This window comes from Chenopodium quinoa, unplaced genomic scaffold (genome assembly GCF_001683475.1).
Source record: "Chenopodium quinoa cultivar QQ74 unplaced genomic scaffold, ASM168347v1, whole genome shotgun sequence".
NCBI lineage: Eukaryota > Viridiplantae > Streptophyta > Magnoliopsida > Caryophyllales > Amaranthaceae > Chenopodium > Chenopodium quinoa.
Window position 1 is genome coordinate 2,571,793 of NW_018742817.1, and position 23,220 is coordinate 2,595,012.

General features: G+C 37.2%; 1 protein-coding gene across 1 annotated transcript; it reads left to right on the top strand.

Moving 5' to 3' along the window:
* The first annotated feature begins 11,876 nt into the window (after positions 1-11,876).
* LOC110725998 lies at positions 11,877-22,781 on the top strand. Its single transcript, XM_021905473.1, has 3 exons — positions 11,877-12,357; positions 20,638-21,158; positions 22,482-22,781. The coding sequence occupies exons 1-3, from the start codon at positions 11,877-11,879 to the stop codon at positions 22,779-22,781; spliced, it is 1,302 nt and encodes a 433-aa protein (XP_021761165.1).
* Positions 22,782-23,220: the final 439 nt, after the last annotated feature.

Consider the following 23,220-nt stretch of genomic DNA (forward strand, 5'->3'; position numbering starts at 1 on the left):
CTTCGCCCGATCGGGCGGACATTGCCCGATCGGGCCGGGCGGAAGGGGTTTTTTGGAGTACTTCGGTTGTTGGAAAAGACGTGTTCTCGCGCCCGATCGGGCGGGCCTTCGCCCGACCGGGCGATCTGGGTTTTTTCAGCGATTACGAATTTAATATTTATCATATTGTGATATTGTAACCTAAGTATATCTTAATTAGGAATCACTACTATATAAACTTCCTATTATCATTATTAGGGTAACGGAGAGAGAAACACAAGAGAGAGAATACTTTGAGTGATTAAGTTCTTCATTGTAATCTTTGTAATCTTTGCCAGTTTATAGTGAAATCATTCGATCTCGGTGCCCGTGGACGTAGCTATCACATCGATAGTGAACCACGTAAATTCTTGGTGTTGTTCTTATTGTTTGCATTGAATTTCTTTATTGTTTTCTTGTTTGTTTACGACCTTTGCTTCCGCTGTCGCACAACATTTATGATGGCTATACTCCTTGTCACGTAGCTGTCTCTAATAATCACGAACAATGTGCGCTGGAAATTCTAAAAATGGATGTAGAGTGGATTTGCAATGTCATTACCATTGCCAGCAACTCCTTAGTTTGTGAAGCCGTTCATAGAAAAATGAGCAAATTAGCTTTGGAGGTCTTGAAGTCTTCTCATTCTATTAATTGCAGAGAGTACGATGGCACCACTCCATTTCACTTGATTCATCTAATAGAAGGCTTAGGTAAGGTTCTTGTCTAGTCCATTAGTATTTATGTTCTTTTTGTATGTATGTGTCTTATGTTCTATTATTATATCTGATATTCTCTTTTTGTTTATCTTTTACTCCCTCCGTGTTTTTTTAAAGGGTTAAACTTCCTATTTTTAGCCGTGTTTTTTTAAGTGTTACGCTTTCTTTTTTTGGCAAAAAGCTACATTAAAATATTATATTTCTCTCCTCTCATGATCCCCACCCAAACCCACTGCTAGTTTTTTATTATATATTTCCTCTCATTACTTTTCAATAAACTATTAATCCCTCTATAATTTTTCTTACAATTTTTTAATACTCTAACTACCCCACTTATCTCTTATTTTATTTAAATCAATTAAATTGCCTAAAACTATGTGCCGGTCAAAGTATAACACTTAAAAAAATACAGAGAGAGTATCGTTTCTTGTTTTATTACATGCTCCACTTTTTTTCGTGTTTTATTACTTGTTTCATTAGTTTGGAATCTTGTAACAATATTTTACTATTTATCTTCTCACTAGTGGCCCTCTCATATAGTATTTTATAATTGTCACATTCTCACTCTTCTCAATTTACCCACTTTTGATTTTTCACATTTTTCAATTCTTCAACCAACCTCACTTCCATTGTAAAACAATATTCGCTATTATTCCTCTGAAATAGCTTTGTGTTTGGAGGAATAGATCAAGTAATAAAATACAGAGGAAATATGTTCTTTCCCATGATCTACTTATATACTTTTTGTTTCGTAATAATTGCAATAATAGGGCGGACATCATGTTTTAGGAAAATCATATGATAGGCTGGTAGGGCCTAAAAAGTGAGTTTTATAATGGGGAAATTCCCTGTTTCTCGTATTGAGTTTATTTTTCAAGGGGGGCGTTTTCGTGAATAAGTCATCTTTTTCATTATTGTGGGCTCCACATTTGAATAAAGTTGTTGGTTTATTTACGAAAATGTCATGTAAGAAACAAATTTTGTTTCTCACTATGAGAAATTGGGGCACCCCCTTTTATAATATAATGTATAGCGTTTGGGAATATATTTAATTATAAATAGGAGAGAGAGAATTATTTAAAAAAAAAAAAAGTATTACGACGTGAGGAGCTTGGCTAAGTTAATTAGGAAAAGAGGGGTAAGAAGAAATAAATAAAAAATAAAAAAAAAAAATTAACGAATTCAATAGGTTACCAATCACTAGGATTATTTTGGGAAGATATCTCCAATAGCTTAGATTATACTATAATAAGAATAAAACTCATATTTTAGATTATACTATAATAAGAATAATAACTCATATTTTGGATTAATACAGGAAGAAAGCTTATAATTCTGATTATTATTGTGAATTTTTTTCTAAACAATACTTCCTCCGTTTTTTTTTTAGTTGACACGTTTCTTTAGTCACGTTTGTCAATGCACTTATTCAATCATTAATATCTTTAATTATCAATAAACAAAAATTATGAAAAATTGATATGTTGAAAGTATATAACGTAACGAATCTAACAAGATCCCACATGACTATATTTTTCATTACGTATAAAGTACAAAATACGGTCAAAGGGAGGTATGTGAATAGTGCTAAAGTCAAAACGTGTCAACTAAATAAAAACGAAGGTAGTATGTGATAGTAAAAGTAGCTTAGAATTACAATCAAAGGCCATATATCTTCCTATTAAAATAGGTACATCATGTTTTTTGATTAATACATCTTCCTACCAAAAAATATAAATAAATAAATAAATCATCAAACAATCTATTAATGATAATTATGTAATATAATTAACGGGCATACGGAAACAAAATAGTGCTAATAAATTCCTCATTACAAAATAGGTACATCATGTTTTTTGATTAATAACTTTAATAACATGGTCCTTTTACTCAAGATGTATGTTTATTATATTTAAACAATATGTTCTTTCCACTTTATCTGTATCTATATGTTCATTATATTTCTGTAATATATTCTTTCCATTTTTTAAATATATTATGTGCACGATACATCTGCCTGTATGAACCAGAGATTATAATTATTATTGTATATAAATAAAATCATGTTCATGAATCTCCATGCATAAAATTTCACTTTAAAATATCAAGAATAGTTGTCACGTGTAACGAATACATATTAGTTGATGTTTACCACCTTAAGAAAAATCTCATTAATCATCAACCCAATTTAGAAAAAAAGTTTCATATTATCAACAAGTAAAATATTATAAGTTCGATTAACTTTTTAGCAAACAGAGTCAGTTTGAGCACTTTATGGACACTAGGAGAAAATTTAAATAGAATTCTTGTTATAATTGTTGGGTTTCGTGACGTCATAAATTAAATAAATGCAACTAAGCATAAGTATATTAATTAACATAATTAATAAGAGAAAAGGAAAGACGATTTATCCTTGTAGCGTGCTTCTTAAAGAGATTATACTTGAAAAACTAGTTTCGCAAGTGCAAAAACCTCATACGAAGTCCATCCTCAAGCACGACCCATACGGTCCCTACCCGGAGCTTAGCCGGGGCTAGACCAGTAAGAACTTAGCGTATTACGAGCGAAAGTGTTCACACTTTTGGTGATCCTTTCAAGCTCTCAACTCAAAAAATGGGCTTTATCAAATCCCAAAGCTTGGTATTTATAGAGAAATTCAATGAACATTCCTCTCTCCCATCAATGTGGGAGAGTTAGTAAAAACCCCTTTTTCTATTTTAATTTAAATAAAAAAATCTAAAGAAAAAGGCAATGCAATCAAGAATCAACAAGTGGCATAGCAAGAGAGAAGGAGTAGGCGAGGACCACAAGGGGTGGGGACCAAATCCTTTGCTCCCCAAGCTTCCCTCACAAACTGCCACATGCTCGGCCCCCTTATCCTCGCGTGCCAATTGGCCGCAGCTAGCCTGGGACGCCAAGGCTGCCACGCTGGAACCTAACTCCCTTGGCTGGGCCTGGTGGCCTTGTCTCTATTGCTGACCCGGAGTTCAACCTCTTCCTTTTCTAGCCTTCTATTTCTCCTTAGTCCCCGAGAATTGAAACAAAGGTGTTAGCCACATCCGATATATAATACCCATGATGTTTGCTAGCGAAGTTTAAATCTATAACGAAAATACCTGATCCAGAAGCAACGGTTTCGTTCTTCTTATCTTCCTTAAATTTTAGGCAATCTCTCTTCTAATGTCCTTTCTTCTTGCAGTAGAAACATTCAGATTCAGATTTAGAAGAGGCTACCTTCTTATCCTTGTGGTCCTTGGTAGCTAGCTTTTGACTTAAGCGGAAAGGTCTTCTTACCCATCCCCTAAAAGTCTTTATTATTTTTTCCCGAGCGCTTAAACGGCTTGCCCTTCTTGACCATAAGCATGTCATGCTTTCCCTCATCCTTGAGCGTTTGCTCGGCTTGCTTCAACATACCAGGAAGCTCGGTGAGGATTTTCTCCATGCTGTGCACATTATAATTCATCTTGAACTGATCATAGCCTTTGTGCAGCAAATGGAGAATGATGTCTATTACCATCTCGGTCGAATACCACACATCAAGCCTTTCCATGTTCTCAAATAACCAATCATTTTGAGTACATGTGGGTTGACTAGCTCTTCTTTCTTGAGCTTGCTCTCAAGGATCTGCCTGTAGGTTTCAAAACTTTCAGTTTGGGCCTGCTCTTGGAACATATTCTGAAGCTCAGAAATGATCTATGTCTCCTTCTCAAAGAAAGTCCTTTGAAGGTCGGGAGACATTGTGGCCAACATGATACATTTGAAATCTTGATTGGCAATTTGCCATCGGTTTAGGGTAACTTGAGTGACTTCCTCATTGGGAGTCTCGTACATTCCCTCATCAAGGGCGTATTCCTTTTTCTCATGCATGAGAACCATACGAAAGTTCCTTTGCCAATTATGAAAGTTTAGCCCCACTTGGTTTCTCCTTGTTCAGAATTAAGCGTAATGAAAAATTAGTTATTTGAGTTCTTCATAGACATGTTTCTACAATTGAAATAATTTGAAATGAAAAACCATTCATGAAACAATAATTTTTAATTTTAAGGCATTCATGCATAATTTCAAGCTTATTAAGTGGTTTATCCACACATTAAATTTGTCCCCATTTGGCGAGAATAAAGCGATTCCAAGATCCAAAGAATCAATGAGTGATTTAGTATGCTTTGGCTTGTCTTAATACTTATTATTCTAGGGTAAGCAACTCCTTGCTAATAGCTCTAAGCTATTCTTTCTTCGATAATACATCGCATCTAATGATTTATGACGTTTATCTCCATTTCCACGACATCTAAGGACCCCTTACTGATATCATTGAGTTTAAACAAAAATCAACATGTATACCCAGCATACCTTACGTTCCTAGGGAAGTAGTGATGCCTCGCTTTGGCATAGCCTATCACTATTCTCAATAGTTCGGTAAATGTCATTTTTGGAATGGCAAGTTTGACTAACTATTTTAAAGACCTAGGGTTTATATGTTGGTTGATTTAAGTGAACTTAATTAATTATCGCAACATTCGAAATCCTAAACATGCATCTAACATATCATTCGTATATAATTTAAATATAAATATATATCGAAAACATAAGTAAAAGATGCACTTGGCAACTAGCATGACCCCTTGAATTTTCGAGTCTTCAAGGATTTTTATTGCAACTTTAAGGCTTCATCTTCTAAAGATCGCAGTCTTCAAGACATCAAAATCATTTATGCAACTACTAGTTAACTACGACTAGAAATAATCTAAATATTAAGGTACAAAAATCCGCAAAGGTTTGCATACCGTATGTAGATTTACAAAAATACATAACGGATCGCAGTTCATATTTTCTATCCTAGTCGGGCCCACTAGTTGCCATTTTAATAAAACCTGTTAGAGAATATACATTTCATTCATCCATTTATTATATGTGAATGACCCATACATTTTACAACGAAAAACAAGTAACAATGCAATATTCGCATAAACTAGTAACTAATTAAGGCGGTTAATCCGATTATCGCGCCTAATTAAAACTACTCAAAGTTGTTAATCAATTATGTGATTAAACGCAATAAATAATGAAACTCCCACTAAACTCCGCATCCATCTTAATTATGCCGGTAATCTCATAATTTTTCCAAATAAAATATTTTGCAAATGCCGCTTATAACTCGAGGCCTAGCCTCCATTTTTAATTAAAATAATTTAACACAATTAAAATAATTAAATTGGAAAAAATACGCAAAACACAAGGACGACGCCTAAGTGCCTAGCATCAAGCCCAAGGCTTGGTGTGCTAGGAACCAAAGCGCGACTGCCTTGCGTGACTGCTGCCCTTGCACAACCCCTTGCGGCACTTAGCACGTGGGAGTGGCTGACATCACCACTAGTGCATAATGCTGGCCGCATCAACGTGCTCGGGTGCTTGCAAGACTCGGCCTCACAAGACCCAAGGCTGCGCGAGGTTGTGCTAATTGTTGCCACACGTCGAGGCACTCCATGCACCAAGCGCACATTGAAGCACCAAGCATGCAGCCCCACGCATACTTTGCTTGAGAAACGCACAGCCGAGGCAACAACCCGCATCCCTTGGCAGCCACATCAGGGATGCGCAAGCAGCTTAGCTAGCCGAGGGATTTGCGTGGGTGAGTACTTCGGTTTGCATGCTCTTGCCTCGGGATTTTTATCCTGATTTTGTGTTACATATACAATTAATTCTAAATTAATTTTAGAACTAAGTGTGGGCATAAATGAAAAATAAAATGAGTTTAACTCAAATTAATTCAATTTCAAGTGCATAACCAGAATTCATTTCAAGAACCAATCTTTAAAATTATTTTGGTTTAACTTGATCCCAAAATATTGATAGGGGCTAACCCCATAATTAATTTAACTATGCATAAATTAACAATGAGTTTTGACAAAATTAAAATAAGTTGAAAATATGAACTTAAACATTCAATAAAAAATTCCAACATCAACTTGTGCATACTTTAAAAAAAAAAATACATCTTCAAATATGAAGACTAATTACATTTCATTCACAAGTTTGAAACTTTATGACTTTAATTAACTTGGATAAATGATTAAATTAAGAAAATTCAATAAAAAAAATATAGAATCTAATAATATATAAAGTTCCCATCACTTAAAATAATTAAAGATTAGAACTTTAATACTTTTAAAGCTTCAAACACAAACTTTTTCACACATAAAGCAATTAATTTGCAATTTGTGAAAAAATAGCCAACTACTTGGGCACTAATTATAACTTGATAATAATGCTCAAAATAGGCTTATATATGTAGTAGGTTAATTATAGTAACCACACATATAAAGAGCAATTAATATGTCATTTAACAAACAAGGCTTAAAGATTTAAAAATTTTCAATAAAACGAAAAAATCCTCGAAAACGGTGTTTCCAAGCAGAATTTGGCTTCTTGACAAACCTAAAAGGATTAAAAGTGTTCCAGAATATCGATTCCACCAAAAATTCACTAGTCTTTGGTCGAAATCTAGGTTCTGGAGCCAAAATTCGATTTAAAATCGAGCTTAAAATAAATAAAACGAGCTTCTAATCTAATTACTAGCTAGCATAATCATAAATTTAAAGCCATTTAAATCACCTTGAAAAAACAGTTACAAAAATTTAATAAGCGAGGCTCCGATACCACTGTTGGGTTTCGTAATGTCCAACACCAAGCGGAAACAAAACCTGACCCCAGGACCCGAACATAAATAAATGCAACTAAGTATAAGCATATTAATTAACATAATTAACCCGACCCCAGGATTCGCTTCTTATAGAGCTCGTACTTGAAAAGCTAGTTTCACAAGTGCGAGAACCACCTACGAAGTCCACCCTCAAGCACGGCCCTTACGGCCCCTACCCCGAATCTTAGGTGGGGCTTCACCACAAAGAACTTAGATTATTACGAGCGAAAATGTTCACGCTTTTGGTGATCCTTTCAAGCTCTCAACTGAAAAAGTGGGTTTTCTCAAATCATGAAGCTTAGTATTTATATAGAAATCCCATGAACATTCCTATCTTCTATTAATGTGGAGAGATGGTAAAAACCCCTTTCTTAATTTAAATTTAAATAAAACATCAAAAGAAAAAGGCAATGCAATCAAGAATCAACAAGTGGCATAGCAAGAGAAGGAATAGGTGAGGACCACAAGAGGAGGGGACAAAATCCCTTTCTCCCTAAGCTTCCCTCACTAACCGCCACATGCACGACCCCCATATCCCCGTGTGCCATCTGGCCGGAACCAGCCTTAGGCTGCCACACTGGCGCCTGGCTCCCTTGGCTTGGCCTACAGGCCTTGGCGCGGGGTTGCTGCCTCAGCCCATCAAGCCTTGCACACTTAAGGGCTGTTGGGCTCGAGGTGATGCACGTCTCGTTAGAAGCAGCTAGCAAGGACTAACATGTTGCTGGCTTGGTAGCGTTGCTGGCGGGGTAGCATGCGCATGCTAGCATTGGATGCTCCGCACCGCACCAGCCAGCGTTGCTTGCAACCTCGGCTTGGTGCGACGCCCATGCTAACAGCCATGCCCGTAGCACTCGATTTGATGGGGGCATTCCGATGCTAGGGGTATTTAGTACTTGTTGATTGCTTGATTTTTATAACTGTCTCTTCGTCTTATTAATCTGACTTGACTTGTGATGCTCGGTCTCGACGTTCCTAGCTCGATATCCAACATCTATGCTCATAATACTCTAATGACTAATTAATTCCTTTCGGATTAATTCGTCCTCACGGATCGTCACTTGATTGGTTGCAGCCCATAGGGTTCAGTCAAGATTAAGCTGTAATATTAATTATATTGATCAGAAGCGGCCTCTAGCTAGGCATTTTGATAACTTGACCTTGGTGAATAATTAGCTTTTTAATAATTTCGAACCCTCTACTAGAATAGTACACTTGTTCGAAGGACACCATTCCTATCAATAATATATGATATTTTATCTGACTAAGCTACACCTAGTTCACCGAAGCTTAGCTAGCCTAGTTTATACTATATCTAGATTTGACCCGGGTCGTTGATAAAGGAATATATAGGTTGTCACTATTCACTCTAAATCTATTTTGTAAACTAAAACTAAACAATCACTAAACAAGTCAAATAATAAGATAGGGTCAAACCACAAGAAGGACCTAAGCACTAGAGGTGATCGTTTGCGAGCTTGGACGGGAAACGGGTCGGGCCTATACTTCATTTTTTGTCCAATGGGCTTATTGACCTAACCCGAGCCATTTTATGTGGGCTTAATAAATTGATCAATCCCGCTCTACTAATGGGTCGGGCTTGCCCGCGGGCTCACAGTCCTAAAGATTTGTTTTACATATATCTAAAACTAATTAATTTTTTTTATCATTTACTTATGTTAATATTATTTTGATTAAGTAATCTTAAAAATTTCTTGAGCACTAATGATACTAGGAAAAAACATATTTAACTTGTGACATATGTTAGTGAAAAATACAAAAGAATGAACTTATTTATTATAATAATAAAATACAAAATTGAAATAATTAGTTGTAGCTAATAAAAGCATGGAGTCCAATATAGTCTCTTTGTATTTATTTTCTAATATATGCTACGTAATCAACTAACTAAAAAATTATTAAACTATTAATTTTTTAAATAGACGGGTCGGGCGGGCTAGCTCCCGGTACATATTGTCTTATCCAGTGGCGGATCCAGGATTTCTTTCTAGGGATAGAACGACGCAATCTAAGTACGAATTAGATAGCATAATTAATAAATTATTGAGATTGACCCGGATAAATTGGGTTAAACCGGTTAACTTTTAAATAATGCGTTGTCTTGATACCATATATATAGAAGAATGTGGGAAATGTTTGCCGCAACTTCTCATTCATCAAATAAAGATTAGTTTATATACCCAATACAAAGACTTCTAAGTTAAGCTTAAGCTAAACTTGGGAAGATATACACTAAATATATACTAATTAAGATAACAACAAAAGGTTATTTACATAATCTATATATCCCTTTATTTATTATTAAGTGCATGCCTAATTTTTAAACATTTTTATCGGCATATGTGCTAATTATACTGAATTTTTCAAGACGGTGGGAGTAATAATTAACAATTTTAACATTTATTCACATTTATATTTTTTAATTTTTACCAATAATTTATATCTAGTTTTCAATGTACTACAATCAAATTAAAAAGTACTCCCTATGTTCCATGAATTATAATACTCTGTATTATCTATCGGTCAAAGTTTTATATGGTAAGCATTGGATATAAGGAAAAAAAATTATCACATGCTATTTTTTTAATTTACATTTCAACGTAAATTTTCATAAATATTGTTACTAAAATAATTTTAAATAAATTAGTTGTCAAATACGAGCATTGAAAAACAAGCTATGCATGAAATGGGAAGAATTTCTATGAATAGAGGAACGAAGTATTCTAGTTTAGAATGCTAGTTTTCTTTTTTTAAAAGTAAAAAAATGAAGACTATGTAAAATGCTTTCTAATAAAAAAGTAAAAAATAAATAAATAAATAAATAAATTCATTAAATTAAAGTTGTTGCTAAAGGTATCGAACCCCTACCTGCCAGGCATCAAAAAGGATATATCACACTTCAATTGTTTCCCAACCGTAGAGCAGCGCGGAGTATATTGTAAATATATACATGATAAAAATTTATACATAAACAATGATGTAGCAGTTTTAAATTTTTTTTTTTAGGGGTAGACGTGCTACCCCTTACTCCAACGTAGGTCCGCCAGTGGTCTTATCCATGTCCGCCTATTTATGTTAACGGGCATGGCCTAGCCCTCCCAAATCTTCAATTTTTTTCCAAAATAGTTGTCCAAGCCCGCTTAATTTGCGGGCAGGGTTGGGCGGTCTTAGAGGGTTGACCCGTCCATGAACAGCTCTACTAAGCACCACAAATCACTATCAACAATTATCTAGCTCAGAAAATCTAGAGGGAAAACTGAACAATAGGCAAGACTATGAATGACGAAGAGGGAATCAAGTCTAACAAGCACGAAGGAAATGTATCAATTAAAGCTATTCACTCAAGCAATGTCAAGGGTTTAGGAATGGGAAAGAAATGTGAACTAAACAATTCATGATCAATGATTACAAGCACAATCCAACCACATACTAGGGACAATTGCATTCTCATACACAAAAGATTACACTACCGTCATAAAATCAACTATGAAACAAGACAAATGAAAAAGAATAAATCATCCAATGAGTCTCACACTCTCACTAAATTACATTATTGCCATGATTAAGCTCAACTCACCTAATTACAAAAATTGATTGGCCACTCAATAATAAAAAAAAATAAAAAAATAAAAAAAAATAAAAAAAAACCCTATTCTCAACCCCTAACATGCTCAAGATCCAAGCTGAACCATCACCATCCCCTTGGTCAAGGATGGATCTACTCATTAAACATAGTAAACACTAGGCTAACAAAACAGAATATAAAAGCTAAACATGATTAACATTTAAAACAAAGAGATTAGAAAGTAATTAGAAATACTAAGGAAATTGAAATCGCATAAAGGCATTAAAGAAAAAGATCAATGTAGGAACTTTTGAATGTACATACCACATATACTAGGGGCGGTGGGGAATTTCAGGGGTGGGGGCTTTTAAGGGAGGGAGGGGTTACGGGGAAGGGTGGTGGGAGTTCGGGGGAAGGAGGAGGGGCGACTGTAGGGGAGGGGGCGGTGGGTCGTTAAGGGGGAAGGAAGACCGAGCTAGGGTGGTTCGATGGGGGAGCGGAGGGCATTTTATGTTTTTTTTATACTCATTATTTTTGGGACCTATCACGGCTTGAGACGTGTTAGCTAGGGAACCTTGTATAACATTGTTGACTTTTGTTAATTATTTTAAGCCGTTTAGAAGAAAACACATTCGAATTTCGGATTATTCTAGAATAATAATAATTGAAAGTTAGGATTATTAAAAAAAATTGTAACATGTGTACATATTACATAAGGATAATCTTTGAATACCTTTTGTGATTATAGAGGGATCAGAAGAAATCTTTTCGACATTTACTTCAGAGAGAGCCAAAGTTACTTAAACGTAAAACTATATCCGGAAATTCCGCATTCCATTCGTGGTCGTATAATTGTAAAATGTGGCCATTTAAAATTCTTCTGGAAAGTAAGGATATCATCCCAGATGTAAATGTTGTTTTCAGAGACTTGTTATCTTCTACAAACATATATGGTGATAATCCATTACACACTTTGGCTGAATATACCCCTTGTGAACAAGATGCAAAGAAAATAATTGAGTTGCTCATAGATGTTTACACAAACAATTCATTGATCGTTTCAAACAATATACATCCTTTGTTAGTGCAAAACTGCCATCAAGATACACCTTTTTCGTTGGCTATAATCCATAAGAATGAAGCGATGGCAAATTATATCTTATCAGTGGATGAAAATATAGTTATTACATGTGAGAAGAATGTTTTGTTCTTGGCTATCGAGAATGAATGCCATGAAGTTGCCAAAGAGATATTGAAGATAGTGGATAAAAAAGGTTGGACTCAACTTCTTAGTAATGATCAGAAGCTGAATGTTTTGCAACTTGCGCCATTATGCACAGGTGACTCTACTTATCTTTGTCATTTTTTTTGTTATACTCTACTGTAGCATATGTGTATGATCACCTAGGATGCACGGAAACGGATACGGACACGGACACGGACACGATACGGACACGGGAAAACGGCAATCCTAAAATAGGGGACACGGGTACGGCGTATAACAAGGCATATAATATATTAAAAAAACGAGAATTTGACAACTAATTCAATAAAACACTAAATAATTAGCCTCAAAACACACAATTTTAATTAAACAAGTAAATGAACAAAGTGTACGGACATAGTCGGATACATATCAAGAAACCATCAAACCAGACATGTCTTAATAGTACTCTTCAAGTAATCAAACAAAACTAGAAACATAACACAAAATCAAACATCTCATCAAGTAATCAACAAAACTGTCAAAACACGGTGGTGGGCGGTGGTTGTCTGGCTGACGACGAACAACAAATTGAATTATTGAAGCAATTGAATTTCAGAAAATCAGAAGTTCTTACACACTTACACTGATTAAAACCCTAAAAAATTCCCCAAATTAGCATTACTCGAATTCACTTCAGAATCACAGCAATTGTTGAATGGCAGAAATTGAGCTCCATTAAAGATAACAATGGAGCTCAATTGTTGAATGGCAGAACACCAAGAAATAAGCACGAAAAGGCTGAAATTGAGCTCCATTAAAGACAACAATGGCGGAGACTCAGAAAATGAAGACCGATTAAGTTCTCTCCCAGACTCCATTCTCACCGACATTCTCTCACTTCTCGACATCCAAGGATTCATATTCAGAACTTTAATTGAATTTTAAAAAAAAAAAGTAGAGAAGAACCATACCTGGTGGCTGACACGGACGACGGGCGACAAGGTGGGCGGTGGAGTGATAGGTGGTGGCTGAGGACGAGCAGGCGAACAACAAGGGCCAGGCCAGCAACTCCAGCAACCCCCGCAACAATGAGAGATGAAGGCCACGAGCAGCAAGGGCCAGGCCAGCAACCCTGACAACCGGCAAGGAGGCGAGTGGCGGTGACGGAGACAGCAAGTCGGCGGTACGGTGAGACCTACAAGTCGGCGACTGAGCAAGTGAGCAGCAAGGGGTTCAGTTGAGACTTGAGAGGATGAGAGGATTGAGAGTTTGAGAACTGGAAACTTGGAAAGAGGTAGAGAGGCAAAGCATAGGAATTTAGGTATTTCGCGTGTCCATACCAAAACGGCCCGTGTCAGCCCAAGACACGGCCCGTGTCCAAAAATCAAAAACGGTTAAAAAAAATCGGACACGGTTTTCTGCGTGTCGGACACGTGTCGCCCCGTGTCTCATCCGTGTCCGTGTCCGACACGCGTGTCGACTCGGACTCTTCAGATTTTTGGCGTGTCCGTGCATCCTTGATGATCACCAGTATTAATTTGTATATTAAGCAAGTGGCGTAGATTGACTAGTAGTAATATCCAATCAACTTTTAATTTAATCACCCATTATAAGTCTATTCTCTTTCAACCAGTCATACTTAATTATTTATATGTCTATTCATGATGCATTAATTTATTTTTGTATTTAATGATTTTGTTAACCTAATACATCTATTCTGTAAGGAAATTATATTCCCTCCATTTTAAAATGCATCACTTTATTGGAACACTTGTAATCGCACAACTTTAACAATCAATATATTATATAGTCCATTTGAAAAAAAATACTAAAGTTGATATTGTAAAAGTATGCATATTTGTAACCAAGTCAACAATATTTTACATAATCAAATTCACATGCATGTATATATTATTAAAAATATTTGGTCAAAACTTGTACTCTGTGTATAGAATGGGGTAAAAATAAAAATTGTACACTATGAAGATAGAGAGAGGGTGATCCCACACGACTATATTTTAATTATTTACTTAAAAGCACAACCAAATTAAATATTTTTTTGGACAAATTTGTATGACTCATCTTTTTATTTCCTTTTGTTTATTGAATTGGAAATTTTGATGTGATAAATTCTAATACAAATGAAATACTTTACTTTAATGACTTTTATATTCATTGACACATAGTAATTTATGTGAGAACGTACAGTATTTATTGATTAATATTGCTAAAAGGTAATAATGTAACGGACAGAATAGTTTTTATATGCTTTCTTATTGGCTTCTGTTACATAAATTGTTTATTTATAAACGACTATTTTTTGTAATTACAATATTTTCTTTTACACAGAAAGCTTTTGCGCACAATTAATTGATGGGCATCCCGAGTTAATCAAAGGAGTTAATAGAGAAGGATCCACCGTAATTCACAGTTGGATAAAAAGCGACCAAGAGTGGTTATTTAAATTCATACTAGAGACTAAGTGGAAAGTTTTGTTCATCAAACTTATTGATGCTAAGGATTATAATGAGCTAAATAATCCTTTTCTTGTTGCTACAACTCATAAAGCAACAAAGTACATTGTACGACTACTTGTTGAAGCCTACAAAGAAAATTTTCTTAATTGGGAATTATTTGAGATTCAACAATTTCCATGGTTTGAAAAAAATAAAGAAAATAAAGGACCTCTGCACTTGTCGTTACACAAAAATCGTGAAGATCTTGCATTGTACATATTGTCACTACTTAGAGATAGTAATATTTGTTTCGGGTGAAAACAATGGGACCTTGCCGAAGGCCCGCTGAAACGAAGAAGACTGGATTCGGTCCAAGTTATGTTGGGCCGAAGGTTTCCTGCACAGTAAACACACGTAAACTACCCTCGGGGGTGTTGCCGAGGAAGGCCCCTCCGATGCTAAAGTCAGTACAATGTGTAGAAAGAGAACACTATGCAAGAGAATTAGTTGCTTGAGGCTTTGCTTGAATATATGAGAATGTATGGGAATCTATGAATCAATACCTGAATGTATGAATATTGATGGCTTTTATACCTCTTCATACATGGAGAGGTTGGGCCTTAGCCTAATTGGCTTGCTTTGAGGGCTGACCTTTGACTTTAGCACAATTGGAGAGTTGAACCTTGACCTTGGGCTTTTAATTGGATCATTTAATGCCTAGGCCCAATTGGACTAAATTGGACCCAAACAACTTGCCCCCCAGACCCGATTTGGAAGGATGACGGGTCGGGTTTGATTTAATTCAGAAAAGGAGGGAAGTAAATGATTTAATTAATCCAAAAATTTGAATTTAAACCGTAATTAATGAGATAACAACGGTTAAGGCGGATGATGGTGGAAGTTGGACGGATAATGGGCAGTTTAATCGCAAGATCGTGTGTTTAACGGTTACTTAGTGGGGTATTTAAGAGAAATTGAAACGGGGACTCCCCGTATCCCATTCCTGGAGATATAAACAAAGGCGCGTCATCTCTCCTCACTTATTCACCAACACAAACCCAGAATTCTCGAGAGAAACCAAGAACCCGCATCAAAACTTCGCAAATTCCCCGAGCATTAAGCTTAGAAACTGAGACTTGCCACTACGAACTCGTAAATCGGCAACTTTCGCTTCAGATTAAGGTAAATTCCTTTGATTTCAGTTTATTTTTCTTCGAATTCGAACTCCTTCCCTTTTTTTTTCGACTTTTTTCTTCGAAATAATCAATGGCAAGAGGAGTTAGAGGTAGAGCCCGTGCTCCAAGAAGAGCAAGGCCAATTCCCGATCCTAGGAACAGGATTGGGACCTGGAATGGACAAAGGCCAGAGTCTGACCCTGCTGAAGGGATTAGGGCGACTCCAATTTCCTCGGCTCCTCCTCAGAGAACGGAGGGGCCGAGCGCTTCTGGACGGGACGATGAAGTTCCCGCTGTCCTTTGGGATATCCTCCCCGGGTTTTCAGAGTGGGAGAATGCCGAAGTAGCTTCGGCCATGATAAAGAACCGCCCCTACTCATGGTGGGTGGAGAATGCCGAACAATATCGGTTTGCCGAGCAAATTGAGTTGCATTACGGCATTTTTGAAGCTGATGGGTATTGGTGCCGAATGCCCGCGGCATCCGATAGAATCCATCGTCCACCCCCGGGGTATGTGGGGGTGTACACAAGACAGCTTCAGTACGGGCTGAGGTTCCCTTTGGACGTATTCGTCTGAGACTTGCTGATCCATTACAATATCTCCCTATGTCAGTTAACTCCCACCAGCATCCGAAGGGTGATGACATACTTATGGGTCTGCAAGTTCTTCAAGTATGTGCCGAACTTGCACTGCTTCAAAAAGCTTCATCGGCTAGTGCCAAATATTCAAAGTGGGCACGGAAGCCATGGTTCTGGGTGGTACCGGATTGAGTCCCGGCCCCAGTACCTAACCATGTGGCCGAACGACTCTTCAGACAAGGACTGGAGAGGTCAATGGATTTGGGTTAGGGCACCCACAGATCCGGGCCACCCTTGCGTCTTCAGCGCTCCCCGGTACCTTGCTGAGCCTGATCCCGACATGGGAAGTCTAGGTCCCCCCGCAGATAACGGACCGGATCCGAACCTTGATCAACAACATATCTTCGGCAAGCTGCCGAACCGGGGGGGCAGCGGTCGAATGCAGCATATCCCGGAGACTTGGCTCCCCGATACGCATTATGTTTTCCAAGAGAACATGCTAGCAGTTGTTGGCCTCAGCCGAAAGTTTAAGGATGGTAAGCTTCTTCGGCTGGGGCCGAGGCTTTTTAATTATCTCTTTTTCTTCTCTCGCTTCGCTTTTTTATGCTGTGCCAACCTATCTGAACTGACCTTTCCCCTTCTCTTTTTCAGAGCGGGACGAGACCAACGTTGGCATTAACTATGCTCGTCTTGGTGTCAACCGAGAACGAGTTGTAACTGATCGGGCCCCGTCTATCACTGAACCGAGGCATAGGGAAGTTCATCTAGACTCTTCCCACTTCCAAATTGAGGTTGTTGCTCTGTATCAGAGGCAGAAGCCTTGGTGGAAGAAGAGAGACCCCTGGTTTCAGCTGCTGGACGAAGAAGCTGAAGCTGCCCGTACAGCCGAAGAGGTTGCACGGGTTCTCGAAGCTTGCGAAGGAGGAGAAGGGTCCTCCAGAGCTGCTGAAGAAGAAGCTGCAGCTAGGGCAGCTGAAGAAGACGAGGCTTTGCTGAAGACCTCGGTGAGCTTTCAGACTTAACTTTGTCTTTCTTCTTTTTTCTTTTTTTTTTTTTACTCACATTCTTCCTCCCCCCTGTCTATTACAGTCTGAAGAGAGTAACAGACACAGAGAAGGGAAAGCCCCTGTTCGTCCCGAAGACCAAATACAAGAAGAGTCTTCAGACTCAGACATGGACGAGCAGCCTCTTCAGAAAAGGCGCCGAAGAATGGCCATCATCGGCCCTCACGACTTTCAGCGGAGGCCGATGACCATCGGCGTTGAAATAAGGGAACCCGAGGAAGGCAATGGATCGCCGAGGGTTCCCCGGCCACCACCCCAATCACCTCAAAAGACCCCTCCGCCACCTCCTGAGATGGAGGTGGATCAGAGAACTCCCGAATCTAAGGGAGGGGTCCAAGAAGAAATTCAGGAGAGTGCTGCTGAGCACAAAAATAAGGATGCCGTGATGCCCAGTGCTGAGGGTTTCACGGCAGACATTGCAAGAGAGGTTGAGGCTTTCGTCCTCACCCCTGAAGAAGAAGAGGTCATAGTAATTGACTCTTCTGAGAAGGATGATGCTGAGCCATCCAAAGCTAAACAAGCTCCATCGTCATCCTTTCCCTCCTTCCAGACTCTGCAATCTGGAGAAATGGGTTTCTCGGCCCCCCGAATTCCAATCCCAGATCACATCTGGGACCTCATATGGGGTCAGAACCGTGAAGGTGCTGCAGCCTACTTCGGCAATTTCGCTGGCATGTCCGAAGTAGATAGGGCAAGAATCTGGTCGCTGAAGGCCACTGTTGGGATGGGCGAATCCAGCAGATCAGTTCCTGACCCAGCCAGGTCTAACCAACTGCTGATGATGCAGGTGATTTTCCTTGCCTTTATTTCCTCTAAAATTCAGCTCTATTTTTATTTACTTTTATTTTTTAACACTTGTGCTCCTGTTTTCAGTTCGTGCACAATCAGACTCTCACTGTAGAGCTGATAGATACCCTACAAGATAGGGTAGATGCTGCCGAGCACGACAAGAAGGTAGCTGAGGAGGAATTAAAGCTTGCTAAGCTGAAGCAAGCAGCAGCTGAAGAGAAGCAGCAGAAGGGTGAGGAGTACGAGAAAAAAGCTGCTGAAGCCCTCAAAACCTTCTGCGACGCTATGGAGAAAGAAGTTTTTCCCCCACTGATGGAAGGGGAAAAATTCCTCCAGGAGCACATGGGAGTGGACGTCTCCAAATTCAAGGCTGTCGTTGAGAGCCGTATTCAGGAAGGAGCTGCTGCACAAGCTGAAGTGCAGCAACGACTAGAAGCTCTTGAAGCCAGCCGAATGGCTGCTGAAGAGCTGCTCCAGGCCAGGGATGTCCAACTCTCAGAGGCTGCTGCTGCTGCTGAAGCTCAGAGAGCTAATCTCCATGAGGCTGAGGATCAACTGATGGCCAAAAAAGTAGAAGTGGCCCAGGCTCAGACAAAGGCTTCCCAAGTTCAGCAGGAGCTGAATGAGCTGAAAGGTTCCTCCTTGTATGATCCTCCCCCCGAGCTGGCACCCTTGGGAGAGTTCCGGTCCGGCGAGGGTGATGGTGTGGGGGTTTTAGGCTTTTCGCCCGCTCCTTGACGGAGGCTTTTGCTCTTGCGGTTCTTAGCCATTGCTACTAAGATAATTGCAAGATGATCTTGGTTAGAAATTTGGCTTAAAGATTTTTGAAAGTCCTCCCCACAGACAGCGCCAAATTGTTTCGGGTGAAAACAATGGGACCTTGCCGAAGGTCCGCTGAAACGGAGAAGACTGGATTCGGTCCAAGTTATGTTGGGCCGAAGGTTTCCTGCACAGTAAACACACGTAAACTAGCCTCGGGGGTGTTGCCGAGGAAGGCCCCTCCGATGCTAAAGTCAGTACAATGTGTAGAAAGAGAACACTATGCAAGAGAATTAGTTGCTTGAGGCTTTGCTTGAATATATGAGAATGTATGGGAATCTATGAATCAATACCTGAATGTATGAATATTGATGGCTTTTATACCTCTTCATACATGGAGAGGTTGGGCCTTAGCCCAATTGGCTTGCTTTGAGGGCTGACCTTTGACTTTAGCACAATTGGAGAGTTGAACCTTGACCTTGGGCTTTTAATTGGATCATTTAATGCCTAGGCCCAATTGGACTAAATTGGACCCAAACAATATTGATACATTACTAGATTATTACAAGCCAGAGCACTCTACTTTGTTTCTTGCTACACAAAAAATTGCTCTTCAACGGGCCGGAATATATTACATCTTGCTACAAGATTAACAGGTAAAATTTGTTCCTCTTTTATGCACTCACTTAAATGTTTATAGATCCACATTACTTTTTCCTTTCTCCATAAAATAATTTTTAGCCAGTAATAATGTGACATATAATTTTAGTATTTTACCAAATAAATGCATATGATATATACCGTGCTGTTTAACTAAATGTTTTTCTGCCACAAATTTCAGATGTTATAGACTTGTATTTTTATTTTGTCTTTATATTATACAATTTCCATTACGTATTTATTAATTGTTGAATAACAAACATGTTATTAGAACTAAATAACAAGACAATCTTATTTAGTTAGTTTCATATTGTAGGCATGATTTAGCAAATATATATATATATATATATATATATATATATATATATATATATATATATATATATATATATATATATATATATATATTTATGCATGAAAATTTTAATTAAGTGTCATATTGGACAATATGTGAGCCAAAGGTCAAATTATTGACTCATTGGTTATTTGACATTTAATTGAAGTGAATTAATTTTGGTGAATATATTAATCAGCTCATTTTAATTTGGTTTTATTGTCAAGCCCAACATCCAATACACATAAAATCCTAATCCTAGGGGTGTCTCACTCAATAAATAGAGGTTCTCTATTTCATTTAATTTGAAGGAAGGAGAGGAGAAAGCCTCTCAAAAACCCAAACAAATTACGATTGTACCCAAAATACCAATTTAATAAAACTAACATTTTGTTTTATTTATTTCGAGTCTATATTTTGCATATTTAAAATTTGTGTTTACACATATATTTCACAATATTTATATTTTGTATATCTAATTTAAAGGTATAATTAGTAGCTTTCGTTTATCAAAAGAATTCAAAGGAAATGATAATTTATTAAGTGCAGATACGCCATATGATTCTTATTAGTTCTTTAAAATATATATGATTGCAGATGAGGAGTTCGGTGCATGGCTAGTTGATGAAGCATCGGAACTCATCACCGAACAGGATAACAATGAACAATCACCTTGGGATACAGCATATGAAGTTGGTTCTTCATGGTTTATAAATGTTGTGCTGAAAAAAGATCCTTCTGTGTTTAATAGAGCGCCCATGACTTGGATCAAAGCTTGTGAGAAAGGTGATGTTGCAACTCTTTGTGCTTTCATCAACCATAACCCAGGAGCATTTCGAGATCTTTGTATTGAATATAAGGATTCTCCTTTGCATCATATACAACTCACAAGCTTAACAGAGTATGAAGAATTTCTCAGGATTCCATACATGAAAGATCTAATCAATCTTCAAGATTCAAAAGGGGCAACTCCTTTACACAAAGCACTACAAAATCACAAAAAACTTTTAGCGGAAACATTACTCAATATAGAGAAGATAGATTGTAACATCAAAGACAAAGACCAAAAAAGTGCGACGGATTTGCTGGCAAAAGTATGCAACGATGACAACACATGGGTATGCTTTCTTTCCAAAAAATTTCAAGGTTTATAATATAATTGTTTTTTTTACCATAAATATATTGTCATAAGTGATGACTAGGTGACTAAATTGTTTGTCATCTTAGGATGAAGTTTAGTAATTGTTTTCTATATAAACAGTTCCTCTTTGCTAAAATCATTTAGATATACATTTTTTACTAGATGTAGTGACCAAATATATTCACGTTCTTGGGCATCCATTTCCTAAAGAAAAGATTATAAATAATTTTTTGACAATTACCACCTACAATTGTTGGTGTTGTAGTAATTATCACCCACAATTTTTTTTTTAAATGAAAATTCCCCACCTGATTGCCTACATGACGTCATTGTGGGATCCATCGATGGATTTTTTCAATTTCATTCCTTTTTCTAACCTTGTTCTTCGATTTTTATGCAAACAAACCACTAACTTACGTACCTAATTTATAGAATTGGGGCTAACTATAAGATGTGTTCATCATTTAGGTTTTTGAAATGAAATTAATAGTTTATTACTTAGTGATTACTTTATGAAATTGGGACTAGTATGCATCAATTTAACGTATCATGTCTTCAATTAGTATCGAAATGATATTATTGTAATGAAAATTATTACTAATTGTTGATATGGAAAATTAGGGTTCATATGTATTTTAGAGATATTTTAAAATCTAATTTTTTTTTTCTAAATTATGGTTTATAATCCTAAATTGAGCATATATATTAGTTTTATATAGAGTAAATCAATGTATGTTTAATTTGAAAAATTATCTCAGTTTGAAAATTTCCCTAAATTTGGGATAAACCCTAAATGAAGAACAACAAAATACAATTGACACAAATTAGTGACTTAATTATGTTCGTTTGAGCTTGGATTATGTTAAATAGACCACTAAATGCTTTTCCGTAATCTGATTTTTACTTATACTGAACAAAAAATCATTGAACATGAAAATCAAGGAAGAAGAAGGCATGATGATGTCATGTATGAGGGCTTGGGAAATCTGGTGAGAAATTTCATGTTTTTAAAAATAGTAGGTTGTAAAATAGCAAAAAAATAAAAAATAAAACCTATAGGTGGTAATTACTAAAATAACAACAATATTAGGTGGTTATTTTCAAAAAATCCATTTATAAATTAAGCTTAGTCAAGATATAATATAACATACAGATACAAGTAAAATTGTTGTAAACTTAAAAGATATGTCGTAATTACCTTTCAAACATGCGTTAACAACATGAATAATCTTGTCACAAAAAATAAATCACGTACAATTTATGTAGTATTCACTTATTTTATTACAAACCATTGTTGCAGGAAAAAATGTGCCAAAGAATCGGTTTTGATCCTTGGATAAAAACATCGTACTTCCAACGTAAGACCAATTTGTTAGAAGTACGAAATTCACTGTTTGTGGTTGCGGCCCTATTAGCCACCATTACATTCACTGCAGGTTTTACTCTCCCGGGCGGATTAAAACAAGAAACTGGGGAAGCACTTCTAGCTAAGAAGGTTGTTTTTTTTGGTGTTTTTGATATCGAATACATTGGCCATGTGTACTTCCATTCTGGTGTTGATTTGCCTTGTATGGTCCATGGTTCATCAAGATTCGAGTAAATCTTTGATATTGATTGATCGAAGCATGGTGTTACTCATGGTAGCATTTTATTCCACTATATTGGCATTTATGACTGGGGTCTATACTGTTATATCCCCAAAAGTTCTTTGGGCAGCCATACTCATCATCATTATGTGCTCTCTCATTGGAATTTCGGCAAACAAAACTCTCTTGTACAAGGTCCTATTGATCTCTCCAGCAAAGAAGAAGCAAAATCAAAGAGACCCAATGTCTCTTCTTGAATCTGTAAGCTCTTTGTCAAAATTAATATTTTTTTTGTTTATGCTTATAACTAATTGTCTAACTTTTTGAGTTTACTAGTCGTTGGAGCACGCGCGTTGCGCGTGCCCCCCCGACGGCAAGATAAGTACAATTCGTGATTGTGTTCTTTTTTTGTGATATTCGCGGTTGTGTTCGGGTTTTTTAATAGAAAGGATA